The 19,198-nt window shown below is 44.3% G+C and overlaps 1 protein-coding gene across 1 annotated transcript; it reads right to left on the reverse strand.

The window, feature by feature from the left end:
- Window positions 1-429: 429 nt before the first annotated feature.
- Window positions 430-1,383, reverse strand: LOC129327848 (zinc finger protein ZFP2-like). Its single transcript, XM_054976599.1, has one exon. The coding sequence runs from the start codon at window positions 1,381-1,383 to the stop codon at window positions 430-432; it is 954 nt and encodes a 317-aa protein (XP_054832574.1).
- Window positions 1,384-19,198: the final 17,815 nt, after the last annotated feature.

Consider the following 19,198-nt stretch of genomic DNA (forward strand, 5'->3'; position numbering starts at 1 on the left):
AAACTCTTTCCACATGCCAAGCATTTCTATGGCTTTTCTCCCATGTGGAGTCTTTGATGTACAGTCAGGTGTGAGCTCTGACTGAAGCTTTTCCCACATACTGTGCACTGGTATGGTTTCTCCCCAGAGTGAATTCTCTGGTAGGAAGTGGTTCTGTGACGGAAACTTTTTCACACTCCAAGCATTTGTAAGGTGAATTCTTTGATGGGAAGTGAGGCCTGTGCTGTCACGGAAGCTGTTTCCACACTCCAAGCATTTGTAAGGTTTCTTCCCTGTATGAATTCTTTGATGGGAAGTGAGGCCTGTGCTGCGACGGAAGCTATTTCCACACTCCAAACAGTTAGATGGCTTCTCGGTGTGGATTTTATTATGCATATTAAGATCTGACCTTTTACAGCAGCTTTTCCCACAATCCAGGCATCTATATGGCTATTCTCTTGTGTGAATTCTTTTATGCATATTAAGGCTTGTAGTTTGATTGAAGCTTTTCCCACAATCCAGGCATTTATATGGCTTCTCCCCTGAATGGATTCTTTCATGCACTTTAAGATGTGAGTTGATTCTGAAACTCTTTCCACACTCCAAGCATTTATATGGCTTTTCTCCTGTGTGGAGGCTTTGGTGTATAGTCAGGTGTGAGCTCTGACTGAAGCCTCTCCCACATTCCTGGCAATTAAATGGTTTCTCACCAGTATGGGTTCTTTTGTGGGAAGTAAGGTGTGATCCCTGACGGAAGCATTTCCCACATATGGTGCACTGGTATGGTTTCTCTCCGGAGTGGCTTCTCTGGTGGGAAGTGAGGCTTGTGTTGTGACGGAACCTTTTTCCACACTCCAAACACTCATACGGCCTCTGCCCTGTGTGAATTCTTTGATGGGAAGTGAGGCTTGTACTCTGACAGAAGCTTTTTCCACACTCCAAGCATTTGTAAGGTTTCTCCCCTGTGTGAATTCTTTGATGGAAAGTGAGGCCTGTGCTGTGACGGAAGCTTTTTCCACACTCCAAGCATTTGTAAGGTTTCTCCCCTGTGTGAATTCTTTGATGGGAAGTAAGGCTTTTTCCGCAACTGAAACTTTGTCTACACTCCAAGCATTTATATGGCTTTTCTCCAGTGTGGAGTCTTTGGTGCAAAGTCAAGCCTGAGCTCTGACTGAAGTGTTTCCCACATTCCTGGCATTTATATGGTTTCTCACCAGAATGGGTTCTTTGGTGGGAAGTAAGGCTAGTTCTGTGACTGAAGCTTTTCCCACATATCGTGCACTGGTACGGTTTTTCCCGTGTGTGAATTATTTGATGGGAAGTAAGGCTAGTTCTGTGACTGAAGCTTTTACTGCATTTCCAGCACTGGTACGGTTTCCTCTCTGTATGAATTCTTTGATGCATAGTAAGTTTTCCACTCTGACTGTAGCTCTTTCCACATTCCAAGCATTTATATCTTTTCTCCTCTGAGTGGAGAACTGTATTATACCTGAACCTCTTCCTGCACTCTAGGTACTGACATAATTTTTGCCTAGTATGACATCTTTGATCAGAAGTAAGGCTTTCACTCAGATCAGAGCTATTGCCGCAATCTGAACTCTCAAATGGTTTCTCCCCCATATGGATTCTCTGATGAGAATTGAGGCTTACAGGACTGCTGAAGGCTTTTCCACATTCAGAGCATTTATAACATTTATCTGCTGTATGGATTCTCTGGTAAGAAATAAAGTTTGGTTCTCTTTGCAGACCTCCTCCACATTCAGAATGCTTATTCCTCCCCTTTCCTTTGAGATATACTCGTTGAGCTGGCTTGTCGGGCAAGCCACCAGCCTTGAAAACTACAGGCTGATTCCCCAGTTTCTCCATTTTGTTTTCCTCTGGCCTCCTTGATTCTTCTTGATTCCCAGGAGGCTCTTTCTCCACTTCATGGCTGATTGTTTTGAAAGACATCCCATGTCCCCGGATATAATTCTTGTTTTCCTGCCTGTCACCTGGTGGAACAAAGACTCCCAATTAATCATTTATCTGCAATAATGTCAACTTAACTTTTCTGAAGAGTTAATTAAGATGGAGCTCTTTGCTCTATATTAATTTGGTTTTTGATCTGGCCATAATATGGATGGAACTTTCGTACTCCTTGTTGGGAATTTTCATCTGAAGAGTTCACAACAGAACTACTTCCCTATGGATACTCTGTTAAGACTCTTCAACGAGTTGATACTGCTGCCCAGTAATATTGTAGTACTAAGGGTACAATATATATTTAGTCTGAAGGTTTTCCTATGACTACTTCATGTATTTCATTTTTAAAAATATTCACTCACAGATAGTGTAGAAATGTCTGAAACTGAGTGTACTGAATCACACTGCGCAATAAGCCTTGAGTCTCAATGAGAAAGGCAGACTATAAAAAACATTAATGAAATAAGAAAAATAAAATGCTTTTTCAGACTTTCTATCCCACACAAACTCTTAAGAGGAAGAAAACCTCAAAGGACAGCAGAGGTGCTAGAAGTAACCAGTGCTCCAAGGAAACCTCTCAGCCTCCAGACATGACACATTTAAGCACCCACCGGCCAACCTGGCCTCTTCTTCGGCATCCAAGGGAAAAGGCTCTTCACTTGCCTGAAGCCAGGAGATGAGGACAGGCTTGGGAATCGCTTTGGAGGAAACAAAGAGACGAGTTACTTCTCACTGCAAAAGATTCAGGCACTCCTATGTTATCCACTTTCATAGTCACCTTCTAAAAGACCACAAGAAAGAAGGAAAGCTCTTATCCCCAACAACATATAACAGGAAGAGCCACAGAGAGTCTTGGAATCGTCACCTGTGAGTGGGTCTGCTGTTCATGAATCTTGGATAAACACACCACCTGGGAATCCCATTTGAGGGGCCAAGCTAGCCGTGTTTCTTTTAGCCCTCCCTCTTTCAACCTCCCCCCCCAAATACCAATCCCTTCTCTTTAAAGGGTCTTCTTTGTTATATTGCCTTTGAACCCTCCAAGGGTGGCCCTTGCAAGAGGAAATGCTCTGTCCATCCCTACACAGAGCCTAAGTCAGGCAGTGGGTCTTGTTTAACAGATGTGATACACACATACCCCACCCTGGTTTTTATTTATATGACAACTTATATGACAATCTATATGCGAAAGGAAGTGGAAATAGTGCTTAGAAGAATCTGAAAGTATATTATAATAAATAAATAAAATAAGTATGAAGGGAGTAGAGGGAAAGTGGATAGGAGGTTGGAAAACTGTTGGAAGTCAACAAAAAGGGGGGGGAAAGGGAGGGGGTTAGAATTAGAAGAAATTAAAGAATGTGATTATAATTGTTATTATATGTTTCTAATCCAATAAAAATTCTTTTTAAAAAAAAACAAAATGAAAGGGGAAAGAGATTTTTCAGGTTCCAGTTTTTAAGACCTTATACGGTAGATCTTCACTAGACATAAAGAATCAAGTTTCAAGAAAATGTGCCTGGCCCCCTCACTGTCTGTCTTCAGGAGGCAGCTGGAGACTTGGTTTTTTTATTCTGGGCCATCTTTGTTTAGCCACTTTTTAATGTATTGATAGTTTTCAACTGAGTTTTGATGTTTCTGTTTTATACTGTAAACCATCTTGAGTTCATGTGAGGTGGAAACGGGATTAAGTAGTTTTTTTATTTTTTATTTTAAGTTTTTTAACAATATAACAACATACCAAATACATATAACAATATAAACAAATGGTTGTTGTGGGTTTTCCGGGCTGTATTGCCGTGGTCTTGGCATTGTAGTCGACAATACAATATAAACAAATGCACGAAACAGTGTATATAAAGCATTTAACAGGAACAATATATACATATATACAATATATACATTTGTACAACACAGTTAATAAATGGCAATAACCTTTCGATTGTCTGGGACTGATTTTAAATGTTTGCTTTGACTTTCCATAAAATCCAAAGAAGGCCACCATTTCTCATAGAAGTTGGATTGGTAGTTCTGATTTTCAGCGATTGAGAGGCGGTCTGTGATCTTTCCAGTGTAAGAAATTCCCACATTTTGTTGATCAATGGTTGAACTGTAAGTGGAATTTTTGATTTCCAGGATTTTGATATGATGGCTTTAGCAGCAAATCAGGTCTTTCCAAATTGCCGGGATGTCAGTGTTATCCCATAAATTAAGGAAAACAGGTTCAAGGCTGGGTCGTATATTATAACCTGTGATTTTTTTCAATTATATCAAAAATCATTGCCCAGTAGAAGGACACTAAGGGGCCGTCCCACCAGCAATGTAGAAAAGATCCTATGTCTGCAACCATGACAGCAATGTGGAGTGTAAGAGGAATTTATGTAGTGTAACTTGAGTGGGGTGAGGTACTATCTATAGATGATTTTTCTAAAGGTTGTTCTTATGATAATGTCACATTGATTCCACTGAGCAGGCTCGGAAGTGCGCCCCTAGCGGGGATATGGAGTCGCTCTGTGCCAGCAGCCCCATTAGGCCGACTGCAGGATGGAGGAGCCTCGAACCTTCGACCCTCCCCGAGCGCCTCCCGCCCGCAGTACCCCAATTGGGGTGGCTGCCGGGCAGAGGAGCCTGGAGCACCACCCCCTCATACTCCCCCGGCGAGGGGTGGCTGCCAGGTGGAGCAGCCTCAAACCGCGAGTCCCCGTGCGTCTCCCGCCGGCAGCGCCCCGATCCCCAACCCCTCACGCTCCCGGCTGCAGCGACCTGACGGTCTGACTGGGGTGGCTGCTGGGCAGAGCAGTCTCAAACCGCCAGCCCCTGTGCGCCTCCCACCCGCAGCTCCCCGATCGGGGTGGCTGCCTGGTGGAGGACCCTGGAACCGTCCCCCTCATGCTCCTTGCCAGCAGCGCCCCAATCGCTGGCCTCCTCACCCCCCAAAGCCATGATTCTGGGGGGAGGGGTTGTGGGGCACAGAGGTGGACAAGCCTGGCTCTCCTGCTCCCTCCCCAAAGCTGTGATTGTGTGTGTGTGTTTGTGTGTGTGTTTGAGGGGGGGATTCTGGAGAGGCTGGGGCTGGGGGAGAGAAGGGGCCTCAGCAACTTATGATTGAGTTCACCCTCTGAAAGGGCTGTTTTTCTGCAGAAGAACTGATCTCTGTGGCCTGGAGATAGGGTTGCCAGCCTCCAGGTAGTGGCTGGAGATCTCCTGGAATCACAACTGGTCTCCAGGCCACAGAGATCAGTTCACCTGGAGAAAATGGTTCCTTTTGGGGGTGGACTCTATAGAATTATGCCATGCTGAGGTCCTTTCCCTCCCCAAACCCCACTTTCTCCAGGTTTCACCCCCCAGATCTCCAGGAATTTCCTAACTTGGAGCTGGCAATCCTACCTGGAGATCAGCTGTAATTCTGAGAGATTTCCAGCTACCACCTGGACACTGGCAATCCTAGGGGCATGTGGCAGCGGGCAAGCCTTGCCCGCCTGCATTCCCCACAAAGCCACAATCATTAAGGGCGGGGGGGGGGGGCAGGCTTGCCTGCCTTGCCCCCAAAAGCCGAGAGTTGCCAGTCTCCAGGTGGTGGCTGGAGATCTCTCAGGATTACAGCATATCTCCAGGTGACAGAACTGAGTTCCCCTGGAGAAAATGGCTGCCTTGGAAGGTAGGCTCAATGGGCATTATATCCACCTGAGGTCCCTCCCCTCTCAAAGCCCACCTTCTCCAGGCTTCAACCCCCCCCCCCATCTCCAGGAATGTCCCATTCTGGAGCTGGCAACCCTACAATGTCCCAATGGGGAGGTGAGGGGGCCACGCAGGGGCAAAGGGGGGCACAGCACTGGGCATACCTCGCTCACCTCCCCCCAAGCTACAATGGGGGCGAGGGCAGGGGGCCCGGAGGTGGGCATGCCACCCTGTCCTCCTTCCCCTGCCCCAGATCCGGGTGCTGAGGGAGTGGGCAATGGCCAGCCAGGCCCCCCTGCCCTTTTTATAGCCCGTTATATTTTTTGCTACAATGGGCTTTGTTTCTAGTAGGTATATAAACAGTACAGTTATAATAGTTTTGGGTCCAATCTTTTGTTTGTTCTAAGTTGAGGTAGGCTATTATATTTTTCAATTGGATAGTTTCATAGTAATTAGTTAGGTCAGGCAAGCCATATCCTCCAAGTTTGGCATTGCTCTGCACCTGATTCTGAAGGGGTGAACGGGGGCAGGCATTGCTGCCTGCTGTGCGTCTGATCCCAGCTTGGTGAAAGAGGGAACGGCATTGCCACCTGCTCTGCATCTGATCCCAACTGGGTGAAAGCGGGGGCAAGCATTGCCACCTCCTCCGCTCCAGGTACCAGCAAGGTGAAGGCAGAGGGGGTGGGCATTGCCACCTGCTCTGTGCTTGATCCTGGTCGGGTGAAGAGGGGTTGGGCTTTGCCTCTTGATCTATGCCTGTTTCTGACTGGTGAAGGGGGGTAGGCATTGCTGCCTGCTCTGCGTTGGATTCCAGCTTGGTGAAGGGGGAGCCAGCATTACCACCTGCTCCATGCCTGATTCTAGCAGGTTGAAGGGGAAGCGGGCATTGCCACCTGCTCTGCACCCAAGTGAAAGGGGAGCATTGCCACCTGTTCCACTCCTGATCCAAGCTGGGTGAAGGGGGGACAGGCATTGCAACTGATCCGTGCCTTATCCCAGCCTGGACTTCCCACTGCAGCATGCTCCCTCTTCTGGGCTTCCCTCCTCGGCAGCACCTTCTGGTGGCACACCAGGGTAGGGAGTGAGTTGTCTGGAACACGGTTAGCTTTTTATATAGTAGGATTATTTGCCCATGTTTTGTTGAATTAAATTTGTGTTTGATATGTTAAATTATAGTTTATATTCCCATATATGCTTTCACGAGTCAGAGATTGTTTCTTCAGATGCATGATGTATTACGAACCGCTATGCCTCCTTTATTCATCTTCACTGGGTTTTGGTCATAGGAGACACTACTTTCTTCCACCAGGAAGAGGACCTAAATAATTGTGGCACCCTCCCTTCGTGAAATTGCTGTGCAATTACCTGTTATTTTTATGTTATTTGCAGGGTTTTATATAGTGGGGTTTGGACTAGAGTGCTTTTTAATTATTTGTAGTAGGCTGTTTTATTGTGATTTTTTTAAAAATATATTTTTGTCCTGTTTTAACTTGTAATTGTTGTGAACTGCTTGGACATCAATAAAGAACAAAAATAATGTCAAAAATCACACCATCTGCATCTATCAAAAGAAGGCAAAAGCATCTTTACCTAGAGAAGCCACATTCTCATAGTTCTCCACCATGACTTCCACATACAAAGCTCTCTGGTCAGGGTTCAGCAGGGCCCACTCTGCCTTGGTGAAGTGCACGGCCACTTCCTCGAATGAAATCGGACACTAGAAAAAACCAAGATACCTGTCAGGCAGGCAAGCCAGCCTGCCTGCCTGCCTGCCATAACTGGGAATGCATGTCTACTGGGTGGGGTGGATGGGCTTTCTTCCTGTAGTGTAGCTTCCTTCACTGTACTCAGCTATGCTTTGCGAAGAGACCTTATCGGTGCAGCTGGTATTGTGCAGGAACTTCGGCTGGGCATCTTTTGCAGGACTTTTGCCAACTTCAACGGACTTCTTTAGACTGGGAAAGACTGTACGTCAGCATTCTGGGCAATCTCTATGTATCAGTGCACTTCTAGGGAGCTTTATCTGAATAAAGATCTTTAACTCATACAACCGGGTTGGATAAAGCGAAGAGTCTGAGAGAATCCCCTATCCAGGCCTTACAATTTTCCTTACAATTAATTTACCCACTCCTGCCCAAACATGCTTTTGCTCCTATCCTTTTATACCTGATGACCATTGGTCCACTAAGATCAGCACTGTGTACTCTGATTGGCTTTCCAGGGCCTCAGGAGGAGGTCTTCCACATGGCCTCCTAACTCTTTCTCTTAACTGAGATACCAGAGATCGAACCTTGGACCTTCTGCATGCCAAGCAGATGCTCTCCTACTGAGCCACAGCCCCTCCTCTGCCAGATCCTTCAAGAAAGGCTCTTGTTACCCAAGGGGGAGTTCCACCTTCAAGGGATGCCTGATTCACTGATCTTCTCCCATGAGTTGAAGTTGCCATAGAAGAAGAATAAAACCTGCCTGGGCAACTTCAATTCATGGGAGAAGATCAGTGGATCACAAGGCCTTCCCTCTTACCTTGTAGTCATCAGAATACTATGGACGTAAATTTTATTTATATGAGCATTTTTAGGCCCCCTTTCTCTGTGGAGAAATCCAAGATGATTTACAAAAAGAAAAAGGTACTAAGTTACAAAAACAAACAGAAATGGTTCCTTCTACCCCTGCTGGAGGAAGAGGAGGAGGCGCCAAGCTTCTCCTTATGCACCTCACGGAGGATCCATCTCTCTCCTCAGTTGGCTGCATCTTAATGTTTCGACTCCACTCCAAAGAGGAGACAATCTGGAATGTGGCTCCGACACTCTTCCACTGACTGAGGGAGACAAATTTATATTTATGTATCTGTTTACTTTGTTTATACCCCACCTTTCTCCCCATCAGGGACACAAAGTTGCATATATCACGCTCATTTCCTCCATTCTGTCCTTACAACAGCCCTGTGAGGTCACCCAGCAAGCTTCCAGGGCAGAGTGGAGATTTTGAACTGGATCTCCCAGATCCCAGTTTAACCACTTCACCAGCTTCTGACCTTCTAAGAGAGAGGGAGAAAGGAGAATACCGCTTTGGGAGAATAATCTTAAAAGCAAGGCCCACTATGCAAGTCTCACAGGGTGTAGACAACTGATAACTCTGGCTGGCAAGCGCAAAAAGAGTTCACCGTTGGACTCCCTCAGACGTGTTTCCTCCCAAAGAAAAGCTCCTTGTATGAAGCTTCAGCTTTTCCTAACCGCCAGAGAGCTGGTCACCTGGGACGAGAGAGACAAACAGATAGAGGTGATTCTCATGATGGCGTATTTTGAAGGAAAAAAATTTCTAGAAGAGATCAGGCTATTCAGCCTAGCCTCCCCTTTCTGACAGCAGTTGTCTAGATGCCTCTGGATAGCTCACAAGCACAGCCTGACACTCTCCTCCATACTTCATCTATCATGGGGGGGGGGGGCTGGCGAGGGTTCCTTCGGGTCCAGACACGTGCTGAGAGAGCTCTGTCCCTCCCGACTCCCAAACCTTCATTAAACAGCATACAACAAAACAGGATTGACAAAAAAATGCATAATCCATCACAAAAAAAGAGGAAAAACAAGTCCACCACATGTGGTGGACTTGTGAAATGGCAAAGCAGTTCTGGGGGAACATCACAGAACTTATGTCAGAAATTTTACAAAGGCAAATAAGTAAAAACCTGGAATTGCTATTGCTAAATTTGAACTTAGAAAGATTTCCCGTACAAGACAGAACATTCATATTTTATATGACAACGGCGGCAAGGATTTTATATGCTCAGCTCTAGAAGACGCAAGAGATACCATCTACAGAAAATTGGATACAAAAATTGCTGTACATGGCAGAAATGGACAAACTAACGAGGAAGCTAAGAGAACAGAATTCAGAAGAATTTTTTAATGATTGGGGGAAACTGAAACAATATTTAGAGAAGAAATGGGATGTGAAGGGAGAGTTATGGTTGTTAGATAATTATTAACTGAGTAATTAGAGAGGAGATACTGATCTTTACAAGAAATAGAGATATGTAACTTACAGTTTAGAAAGGTATTATCTTACAGAAAGTTTTTAAAGAAGGTAATCAAGGTTACAAGCATTAATTAAAGAAGTTAATTAGAGATTTTAGATGTAAAGGTAGACAGCGGCTTGGAAAACTGTTGGAAGTGTAAGATAAGGGGGGGAGGAGAAAGGGTGGGGGAATAAGAAAATAAGGGGATTCATTGAAAATTTGTATCTTTTTTGTCCTTTATTACTCACCCAATAAAAATTCTTTTTTAAAAAAAAGAGGAAAACAACTCCAAAGTGACAAGAAAGCTACAGATGTTCTTTTCAACTGTTAAAGAACCGGTGCTAGCAGACGGCAGCAGGGAAGAAACATCCAAAATGGCGGACGATCTTTTTAACGATGCCACAGAAAAGGTAAATCAAAATGAAATAGCTTTAAACCCGCAGCTAGCAAAACTGAGACAAGACATTATTCTGCATATGACTAATCTAATCAACCCAATGACTAAACAGCTTGCCGAAATAAAGCTTGACTTGCAAACTGTTAGCCAAAAAGCAGAGAAAACTTTAGACTCTAGTTTGCAGTCTCAGAAGGATTTAATTGTTATGCAAAAAGCATTTGAAATTCAACAGGACAGAATTCTTAACTTCCAGGTTGCAGCCAGGAAAAATCGCCTTAAGCTAAAGGGGCTTGATGTATCAAGTACCCGTAATGAAGATCTCGCAGTGCTCCTTTCAAAGTGGCTTGCAAAATATTTTAAGCTGGAAAATGAAACAGCCCTGCTCATAACTAATGCTTACCGAGTCAGCAGAGTATTACAAGCTAAAAGTACAATGATCCCAAGAGACGTTATTATTGAAATACCAAATCAAAGCATACGAATGAAAATATTGGAAGAAGCAAGATTAAAAGGATCAATTCCATATGAAGACATGCCAGTCTACGTATTTGTGGATCTCCCAAAAGAAGCTCTTGCTAAAAGAAAAGAATTAAAGCCTATGAAGTGCTACGAAAGACCAACACTCGCTATAAATGGTTAAACTACACTAAGCTTTTGGTGATATATCGTGGAAAGCATTATGTTGCTATAGTCACAGACACAGGAACGGATCTTTTAAATTCTATTGAGCTGGAAATTCCTATGGAAAGAGAAATGAATAAATCCAATCAGAAAAGGAAATTGGTTGACCTGCTTTCACCACAGAAAAAGAGCAAGATTCCTATCAGACATATTTGATGTTCCCTTCTATGCCTGCAAGAACTTTAGGAGATTTAAGCATACTTTTTATATATATAGCTATAGCTATAGCTAGATAGCTATAGTTCGTTGTAATACCCATTGATCGCCTTAAAACAAATGAAGCTTTGGGGGAAGGAAGGTTACACTCCTCTCAGCATAGCTCCCCCTGTTTTATAGCTCTACCTTTTAGCGGGGGGGGGGGTTAACTAGCGTACCCAAAATTGGTAACACACTAATTCAGTAGAGCTATACATATAGCTAATAGATATTAATATATTAAGATTATATACTTTAATTATCAATCAAGATGCAAGGTTTACTTTTATGCAAAGGAGTAGTAAGGGTTAGGGAGGGGATGGGTAGGTGGCTTAGGAAGTACATAATTAGTATTATAATTCAATTAATAATCATCTGAATAAAATATTTACAAGTTAAGTGGTTAAAGTAGATTTAAAAGAGTAAAAAAGGTTAAAAGATTGGCTTAAATATAAATCATTGTTGGTATTAATAGTTAATAATTAAGAGCAAAACATTAAATTTCACTATAGTTATTTAGTATGTTTATAGCACATTAACAGTCAAAGAAAAGATAGAATTTTACTTTGGGAAAAATAAACAATGATCTGTATAATAAGGAATATTTTTTAATATCCCATTCATCTATTTGTTAAATCTGTCTTCAGATGTAATGCAGAAAATTTCTCTCATCGTTGTTATGGTTATAATACTATTGTTATATATTAGTTTATTTGTTTAATACTAATAAAATTATTTTTAAAAATACTTCATCTATCATATTTTGAGTTAAACTGCCTTGGAACAAGGGAGTTCTTTTTCAGTTGAAAAGAAAAGCTCTACCCAGGAGACACAGCAATGTTTCCTCATGATCAGACAACCCAAGCAAGATATGAGAGAAGGGGGGAGGGGTGGCCCCTGAACTTTTAAAAAATTGTTTTTATTTATTAGTGCATACCAAGCAAAAATAAAGAAACAACAACTCCCCCAAAAATATGAGTAATGACTTCCTCCCAAAAGGGGTGAATAACAACACGTCCAAAACATATGCGTAAGACATGCATCTCTTAAGTTACAATGTCAGCATTTTTTTAATGAATAAGTTGCAGCTCCTGAACTTCTATTCTTTGAGTACAATTTTTGCAGGTATATGCAAGATGGAGAGACGTGGCACCTGCCAGAATTGCCTCTTCTGCAGAGAGATGGATGGGACAGGAGCCGGCTACATCCTTTGACTTTCTTTGCATGGGGGGGGGGGGGGACCCCCGTTCATTCTCCCAATCCGCCCTCTTTTACACATACTGCTAATAGTGAGACTGTCATTCATTCTCTGAAAGAAAAAAGACCTGTAGCAATTTTGGGATAAAAGTTTCTCTTTCTGATCCCTAAAATGGATGGGAAATGGAGGAATCTCCTTGGAAGAAATGCACAAAACTGGAAGCCCTCTTGGATTCATCCGCCCGTCCATCCGTCTGAATACACTGTTGTCCAGAGTTCCTCCATGGAAATCTATCGATTTAGATCACTGCAACTTTTTCTAAAAATTATGCTGCTATTCATCACTGCCTTATTTTTCCGTTCTAGGAATCTTTGTTCTTAGATCCAAACGTAACCCTATCTTGCAATCTGCCCACTGCCTGCCTTGGGTCCCAGTGAGAAAGGTGGAGTTGGAATGAAAATAATAAAGGCATAAATCAGACAGCAGATAGGCACAACCATGCATTAACAAAACCATAACATACTAAGACAAATCGATTTTAAAAAATAAAAGATGTTAAAATGATTTGTTAAAAAGTAAAATAGCTATGAAAGCGCCCCCCCCCAGTTTCTATGTCTCCCTTGCTGTAATTGCTCCTCCCCTAAGAAACAACACCCCCTCCTCCCCTACACCTTTAAACATTGCGGTCCCAAAAGGAGATCCCCAGAGCGCTTGTGCCGAGATATTGGGGGAGCGGGAAGGGGCTGAGGCAAGCAGGCAGGAGGAGCCCCTGCAATTGACCCCCAGCCGTGGAAGTGCACCCAGCAAGGAGGGGCCGGCAGATTCCTGACTTGCATCCGCTGTGCGAAAGCAGCCCGGGAGTTTCACACGCGGACTAGCAGCGCCCACAACCCCCCAATGATCTGGAGAGTTTAAGATCCATTTGGGCGGAAAGGGAACTGCAATTAAACAGGGGGAATGGGGGGCTGGGGGGGGAATGCGAGGGAGGGGAGAGGGAACAGGACCCGAGTATTATTTTTACCCGCACACCACCTCTGCAGGCAGCACACGAACAAAAATGGCCGCCCTCGCTGGTTTCGTTTTCCTCGGGAATTTCAGTTGCAGAGCTCTCTCTTACCCCTCCTTTCTCGGTTGTGGATTTTGCATTTCCCCCTTGCGCTCCTCCAATCTTTCTCCTCCAAACCCCCTTCGAGCTCACCAGATCCCGCCGATATTTCAGGAAGCAGCACGGGAGCTTGCAAGATCCGAGGGAAGAGCAAGAAAGGGCTTTCCCGGGTGCCCCTCAGGGGTGCCTCTCCCTCCCTCCCTCCCTTGGGCAGCATCTCCTCCGTTAAAGGCACCCGGGAGAGAGAGTGCAAAGGGAGCCTCCCAGGAAAAGGCGGGCGAGAAAAGTCAGCCTCCCTTACACTGTGACATTGGCCTAACCACGCAGCCCCGACCACCCAACCTACCTCACAGGGTTGTTGGGAGGCTAAAACGGAGAAGAATGCAAGACCCTTTGGGTTCCCATGAGGAAGAAAGGTGGGGTTCAACCTTTTTATAATAAATGTAATTTGGGTACAGATTGCCAGGAAAGGACGGCCTCTGAGGCTGTTGCTTCATCCAGTATTGCTGAAACTCTTTTGCCTGGAAGCAGAGCTGGGATTCTCAGCTTCAGAAAGGGAAATTCCTGGAAAATTGAGGGTGAAGCCCAGGGAGGGTGGCTGTTGGGGAGGGCAGGGACCTGGGGGGGGGGTTAATGCCATGGAGCCCACCCTCCACAGCAGCCATCATCTGTGTACTCCAGACATCAGTTGTAATTCTGGGACAAATGAATAAAAATGATTACCAAACAGCATTTTTTCATGGGCACAGTGTCTTTGAGATCACATTTTGTAACTAGGGTTGCCAACCTCCAAGTGGGGGCTAGAAATCTCCCAGAATTACAACTGATAGCTGCTTTGAAGGGTGGGCTCTGTGGCATTATACCCTGATGAATGCTCTCCCCTCCCCAAACCTCATGCTCTCTAGACTCCACCCCAAAATCTCCAGGAATTTCCAACCTGGAGCTGGCAACCCTATTTGGAACAGTGGAACAGTGGTTATGGGTTGCTGACTGGGCTTCAGTAAATGGTAAGTCTAACTCTCTGACTGCCCAACACTGGACTACTACAAATGCTGCCAACTTTGTCTTGGGAATGTCCTGGAGACTGGGGGAGGGGAGAGGTTGGGGAGGGGAGGGAGCTCAGCAGGGATATTTCTACCATATGAGAAACAGACGTCCTACAGCATCCACCCTCTTTACCCTCTTGAGATATCGCTCTGTGGGACCCTGAGGAATCCTGTCAACAGAAGCTTGAACACTTCTGGGGTTGGCCAGCCATTGCACAAAATGGAGCCCAGTCAGTACAAGATCCTCTCCGCCGCCTCCATGCAGCTTCCTCTATCCGAAGCTTCTGGGAAGGACAGTGAAGGAAGCAAGCCTTGGTTATTCTTCCAGGGAACATCTCACCAAAGTATCCAGAGGGTGGAAGGGTCAATACCCCCCTCCCCCGCTGGGGTTTTCAAGGCAAGAGACTAAGAGGGGGCTTGCCATTGCCTGCCTCTGCAACCCTAGTCTTCCTAGGAGATCTCCCATTCAATTACTAAACAAAGCCAACCCTGGTTAGCTTCCAAGATCTGGTAAGATCAGCCTTGCCTGGGCTATCTAAACCAGGGGCAAGCCCTCACCTACTAAGTACAAAACCTGCATACAAACTTCCTATTACTTTCTCAAACTTTAAATTTAAACCACCACTCCTTCCCTTCTCACCCCCTCACAATGATATAAAATAATGAAGGACTGTGCAATGTCTGTCAGCGTCAATGCACACCAACACTTCAGAGGGGGTTAAAGAACCAGATAGATTGGTCAGGACTTTGCATTTCTTTCCTTTTACACTACTCTGGAGCTTCCCCTTTGATATGTACTCTCAGGGAATCTTCCTTTGTTCTGGCTGACACCTTACCTCTCTCCTCCATCTAGCCACCATCTTCTCTATCTCCCACCATCTTAGCTTAGCATTTTAAACAAACTGGTTATCTCTACTCTGTTCTATCCTGGGTGGAGCTCTCTATAATAAAGAGCTATTTCTTTACTAAGATAAACTGGCAATGGAGAGTTCCATTAACAGTGCAATCCTATGGAGAGTTACTCCAGTCTAAGCCCATTGACTTCAAGTCACTGTAAGTCATAGCTGACTTATGATGGCCCCTAGTGGGGTTTTCAAGGCAAGAGACTAACAGAAGCGGTTTGCCATTGCCTGCCTCTGCAACCATGGTCTTGGTTGGAGATCTGTCATCCAAATACTAACCAAGCTTGACCCTGCTTAGCTTCTGAGATCTGACAAGATAAGGCTTGCCTGGGCACTAAGATAAAGAGAGCCTCCTAAACAACAAACACAATTCCACTGGGCCAGTACGCATTCTGCTGAACACAGGCTGATGCTCTTTAACTTTGTGGACAATTTTAACTGGAGGACAATTTGCAGCCCTTTGGGAAAAGGTTGTCTGAGAGTAGCCATGCCAGGTAATGGTAGCTTCTCTGATTACCAAACGAGAGACAGAGCTCAACTAAGAAAGCTTAGAAACAGCTCTTTTCTATGCCTACAGAACATGGTCCGAAGATGTGCTAGACAGCTTCTGCTGAATGCTAATCACCAACCCCGATGGAGGGGGGAAGGACAACCGGAGGTACAGCAAAAGTATTTCCTGGTTAGACGATCATGTTGATGGCAAATAGTCACTGACGAGCTTAACAGGCATTGCCAGCATATTCCACTTCCCATTTCATAATAACCTTTTTAAAAGGCTCGTATTCAACATGACATCCAAATCCTTAGGCAAATCCTGTCATGTCACCAAATTGGTCAAAATCTGACAGTCTAACACCATCAGCACGATCTTCTAACCAGGACCTTCACATTAGAGAATCTCTGCTCCTTAGAAGGAACTATCTCTGCACGGGAAAAGATAAAAAGGATGGTGAATAATCAATATCGAGACTGTGACAATATCTATTTTGCTACTTACCTCTTATAGTCTTCTTTATGTAGAAGTTCTCCACCAGTTAGACTTTTGGATCTTCATGCGATTGTCTATAATTGACTGATGTATATATTTTTGTATGATATTTATTGTTATTGACTACATTTTGAGCACTTTAGCACATTACACTTGCTATATAAACAGATACATTATAAATTATAATATATTCAGATACATTTTTGAATGTGTAAATACTTTTGCTGTACCCCCGGTTGTGTTCCCCCCCCCAGTCGGGGTTGGTAGTTGGTGGTTAGTGCTGTTTCCCTGAGGATCCCTTCTGTTATTAATTGCTTCTGCTGAACAGCAGGAGACAAGTAAATAATTATTGCACTCACTGGAAGCAAAGGATACAGTTATGGGCTGTAGAAGGCTTGATATGGAAGAGTGAATCTGCAGCCCTTTGGGGGATTGTGTGTTCAGGTACCTTTCTGAGAAGTTAAACAAATGGGTATTTGGTGCCATTATTATCTTATATAGGGTTGTGTCAACACCCCCAGGTTCCCAAGACGGGTTTTCAAAAACAAACATGTCCCTGTACCCCAGGGCAGGTCATTGCCCCCTATTTCCTCTGATTAACCCAAAGTCTCCCAACCATACCGAAGATAAACCCTGGAAGTAATTCCTGCAAGGCAGACCATTGGACTGCTATGTTCCACTAAATCAGTTAACTGGTGGCTGGGCCAGACAGACAAGTTGCTGGGTTTTGACTGAAGCCCCAAACCCAATACTGCTACACAATGATAAAGAGTAATATTTTTATTTAAGAATTGTGCATAAAATTACATGGGTTGAAAGTGTGCAAAAACAGGTTAAGCGACACTAAAGTTAAACTAAAAACTCTATACTACGTAGCAAGATCCGCTGCCTAGTGAACTACACATTACCCTGCAAAAGCTAAGCTTCAAAGTCCCAAACCCAACAAAGCCCCGTGGAGCACAGTGGTAAGCTGCAGTACTGCAGCCCAAGCTCTGATCATGACCTGAGTCCAATCATGGCAGAAGCAGGGTTCAAGTAGCTGGCTCAAGGTTGATTCCATCTTTCTATCTTACCCCGTTTCCTGGGATAAAGCATAGATGACTGAGGAAGGCAATGGCAATAGCAAACCACCCTGTAACAAAAAGTCTGCCAAGAAAACATCGTGATGCGATGTTCCCCCATGGGTCAGTAATGACTCGGTGCTTGCACAGGGGACTACCTTTAACATTTGGTTAGATTGCCCAAAGAATCTCTTCCAAGAATCTCTCTCATAAAAGAAACACAGAGCAAGGTTTTCTTAGACTAAATCAGGGATCCCTAACGTGGAGCCTGTGGGTGCCATGATGCCTACTACACCTTTCTTTTGCTTTTAACCAAGTGTTTTTAGACAGTATGGCTTTTGCCCAGCAAGCCTTCTGATTAGCCACAGGATATTTGATTGGCTGTGCAGATTTAAAAAAAAATTGCAGCAGCTGCCACCACAGTCACAAGGATCTCCACTGTGTGACTGAAGGTCAACTGGGGTAGCCATTTTGTGACCGGCTCCACCATCTACGGCAGCCATTTTGTGGCTGTGCCCAAAGGAGCCCGCAGACACAAAAAGGTCAGGGGACCCTTACACTAAATAGTAAAAATCTGGGGGAAGTGCGCGCACATACAGACACATACCAGAAAAATTAGAAAATAAAATATATGAAAATATATGAAACTGCTTTATAAACTTGGTTGTTCAATGCAAACTAAGGAAAGAAGACAATAATCCAATTTGCATTAATAATATCTTGAGGCTTTTTATTAATTATTTTTATTAACGTATTTTATTTATACTTCTTATTACTTTTCCTGGTAGCCTAGGTAGAGATTGTATATGCTTAAACAGAATTCAGAATGCACTCTGAACTGCCATTTCAAAAGAAATTTCCAGCACCACCTGCTCTATTTTTCTGGATGTTATTTGTTTATTTAAAAGTGAACCACACAGAAATGAAATCTGTTATTTTCTCTCAGTCAAACCGCCTCTGACTTCCAAGGCCAACGGTGTTCAGGATTCAGAGACCTGATGAGACTGGGCGAACCAGGGCAGTCCAGGCCAGGGCAGAGAGAGAGAGAGACAGAGAGAGGTCAGGACCTTGAGTGTCCTTCCTTTGCCACTGCGCTGGAGCTGTCCCTTTGATATCCAGATTGCTACCCTCGGGGAATCTTCCTTTCTTCTGGCAGACACCTTCCCTCTCTCTTTCCTCCATCTTGCCACCAGCAGAGCAGGACACGGTCTCCTCTACCTCCATCCATCTGAGATGAGCTTGTTAGTTTAAAATTCTCTCTCTACTCTGTCCTATTCTGGGTGGAGGGGCCCCTATTTCTCTACTCAGAGAGCCTCCTAAGGAGCCAAGCCAACAGAATTCCACTGGGCCAGTACGCGCTCTGCTGAACACAAGCTGCTCCTCTTTAATTTGGTGGCATCATTGGAAAGCAATCTGCAGCCCTTTGGGAAGAAGCCAGCTTGGAATAGCCATGCAAGGACATGACAGCTTCTCCACTTTCCAAACAGAAGAAAAGTCTCAAATAAGAACTGTCAGAAACTGTCTTTTTCTCTTCACACACACTGTGGTCTAAAGAGGGGGCAGGCTGCTTCTGCTGAACAGGAGGAGGCAAGTAAATAATTATTGCACTCAATGGGAGCAAAGGAGACAATTATGGGCTGTAGAAGGATTGTTAGGGAAGAGTGAATCTGCAGCCCTTTGGGGGATTGTGTACGTGCAAGCATTTTTCTAAGAAATTAAACGTATGGGGTATTGGGTCCCATTATTAACTTAGGGCTTTCTCAGCCAAGCACAAACATTGCTTCTTTAATGCTTATTTATCATCTAAGCATTGTAGGGAGCTTAGGCGTAAACAACGTAAATGTAGTTCTGTTTACCACAGATCCCTTAAGCGCTTCTCCATTACTCGTTTCCCTGATGTTTACTAAGGTTTGAGGGCTCACGGGAAACTAGTTTCCAAATTAATCTAATTTCTAATCATTAAATAATCTGGGGCTTCTGGGAATTCTTTGACATCC

This window comes from Eublepharis macularius, chromosome 4, assembly GCF_028583425.1.
Source record: "Eublepharis macularius isolate TG4126 chromosome 4, MPM_Emac_v1.0, whole genome shotgun sequence".
In the NCBI taxonomy this organism is placed as follows: Eukaryota; Metazoa; Chordata; class Lepidosauria; order Squamata; family Eublepharidae; genus Eublepharis; species Eublepharis macularius.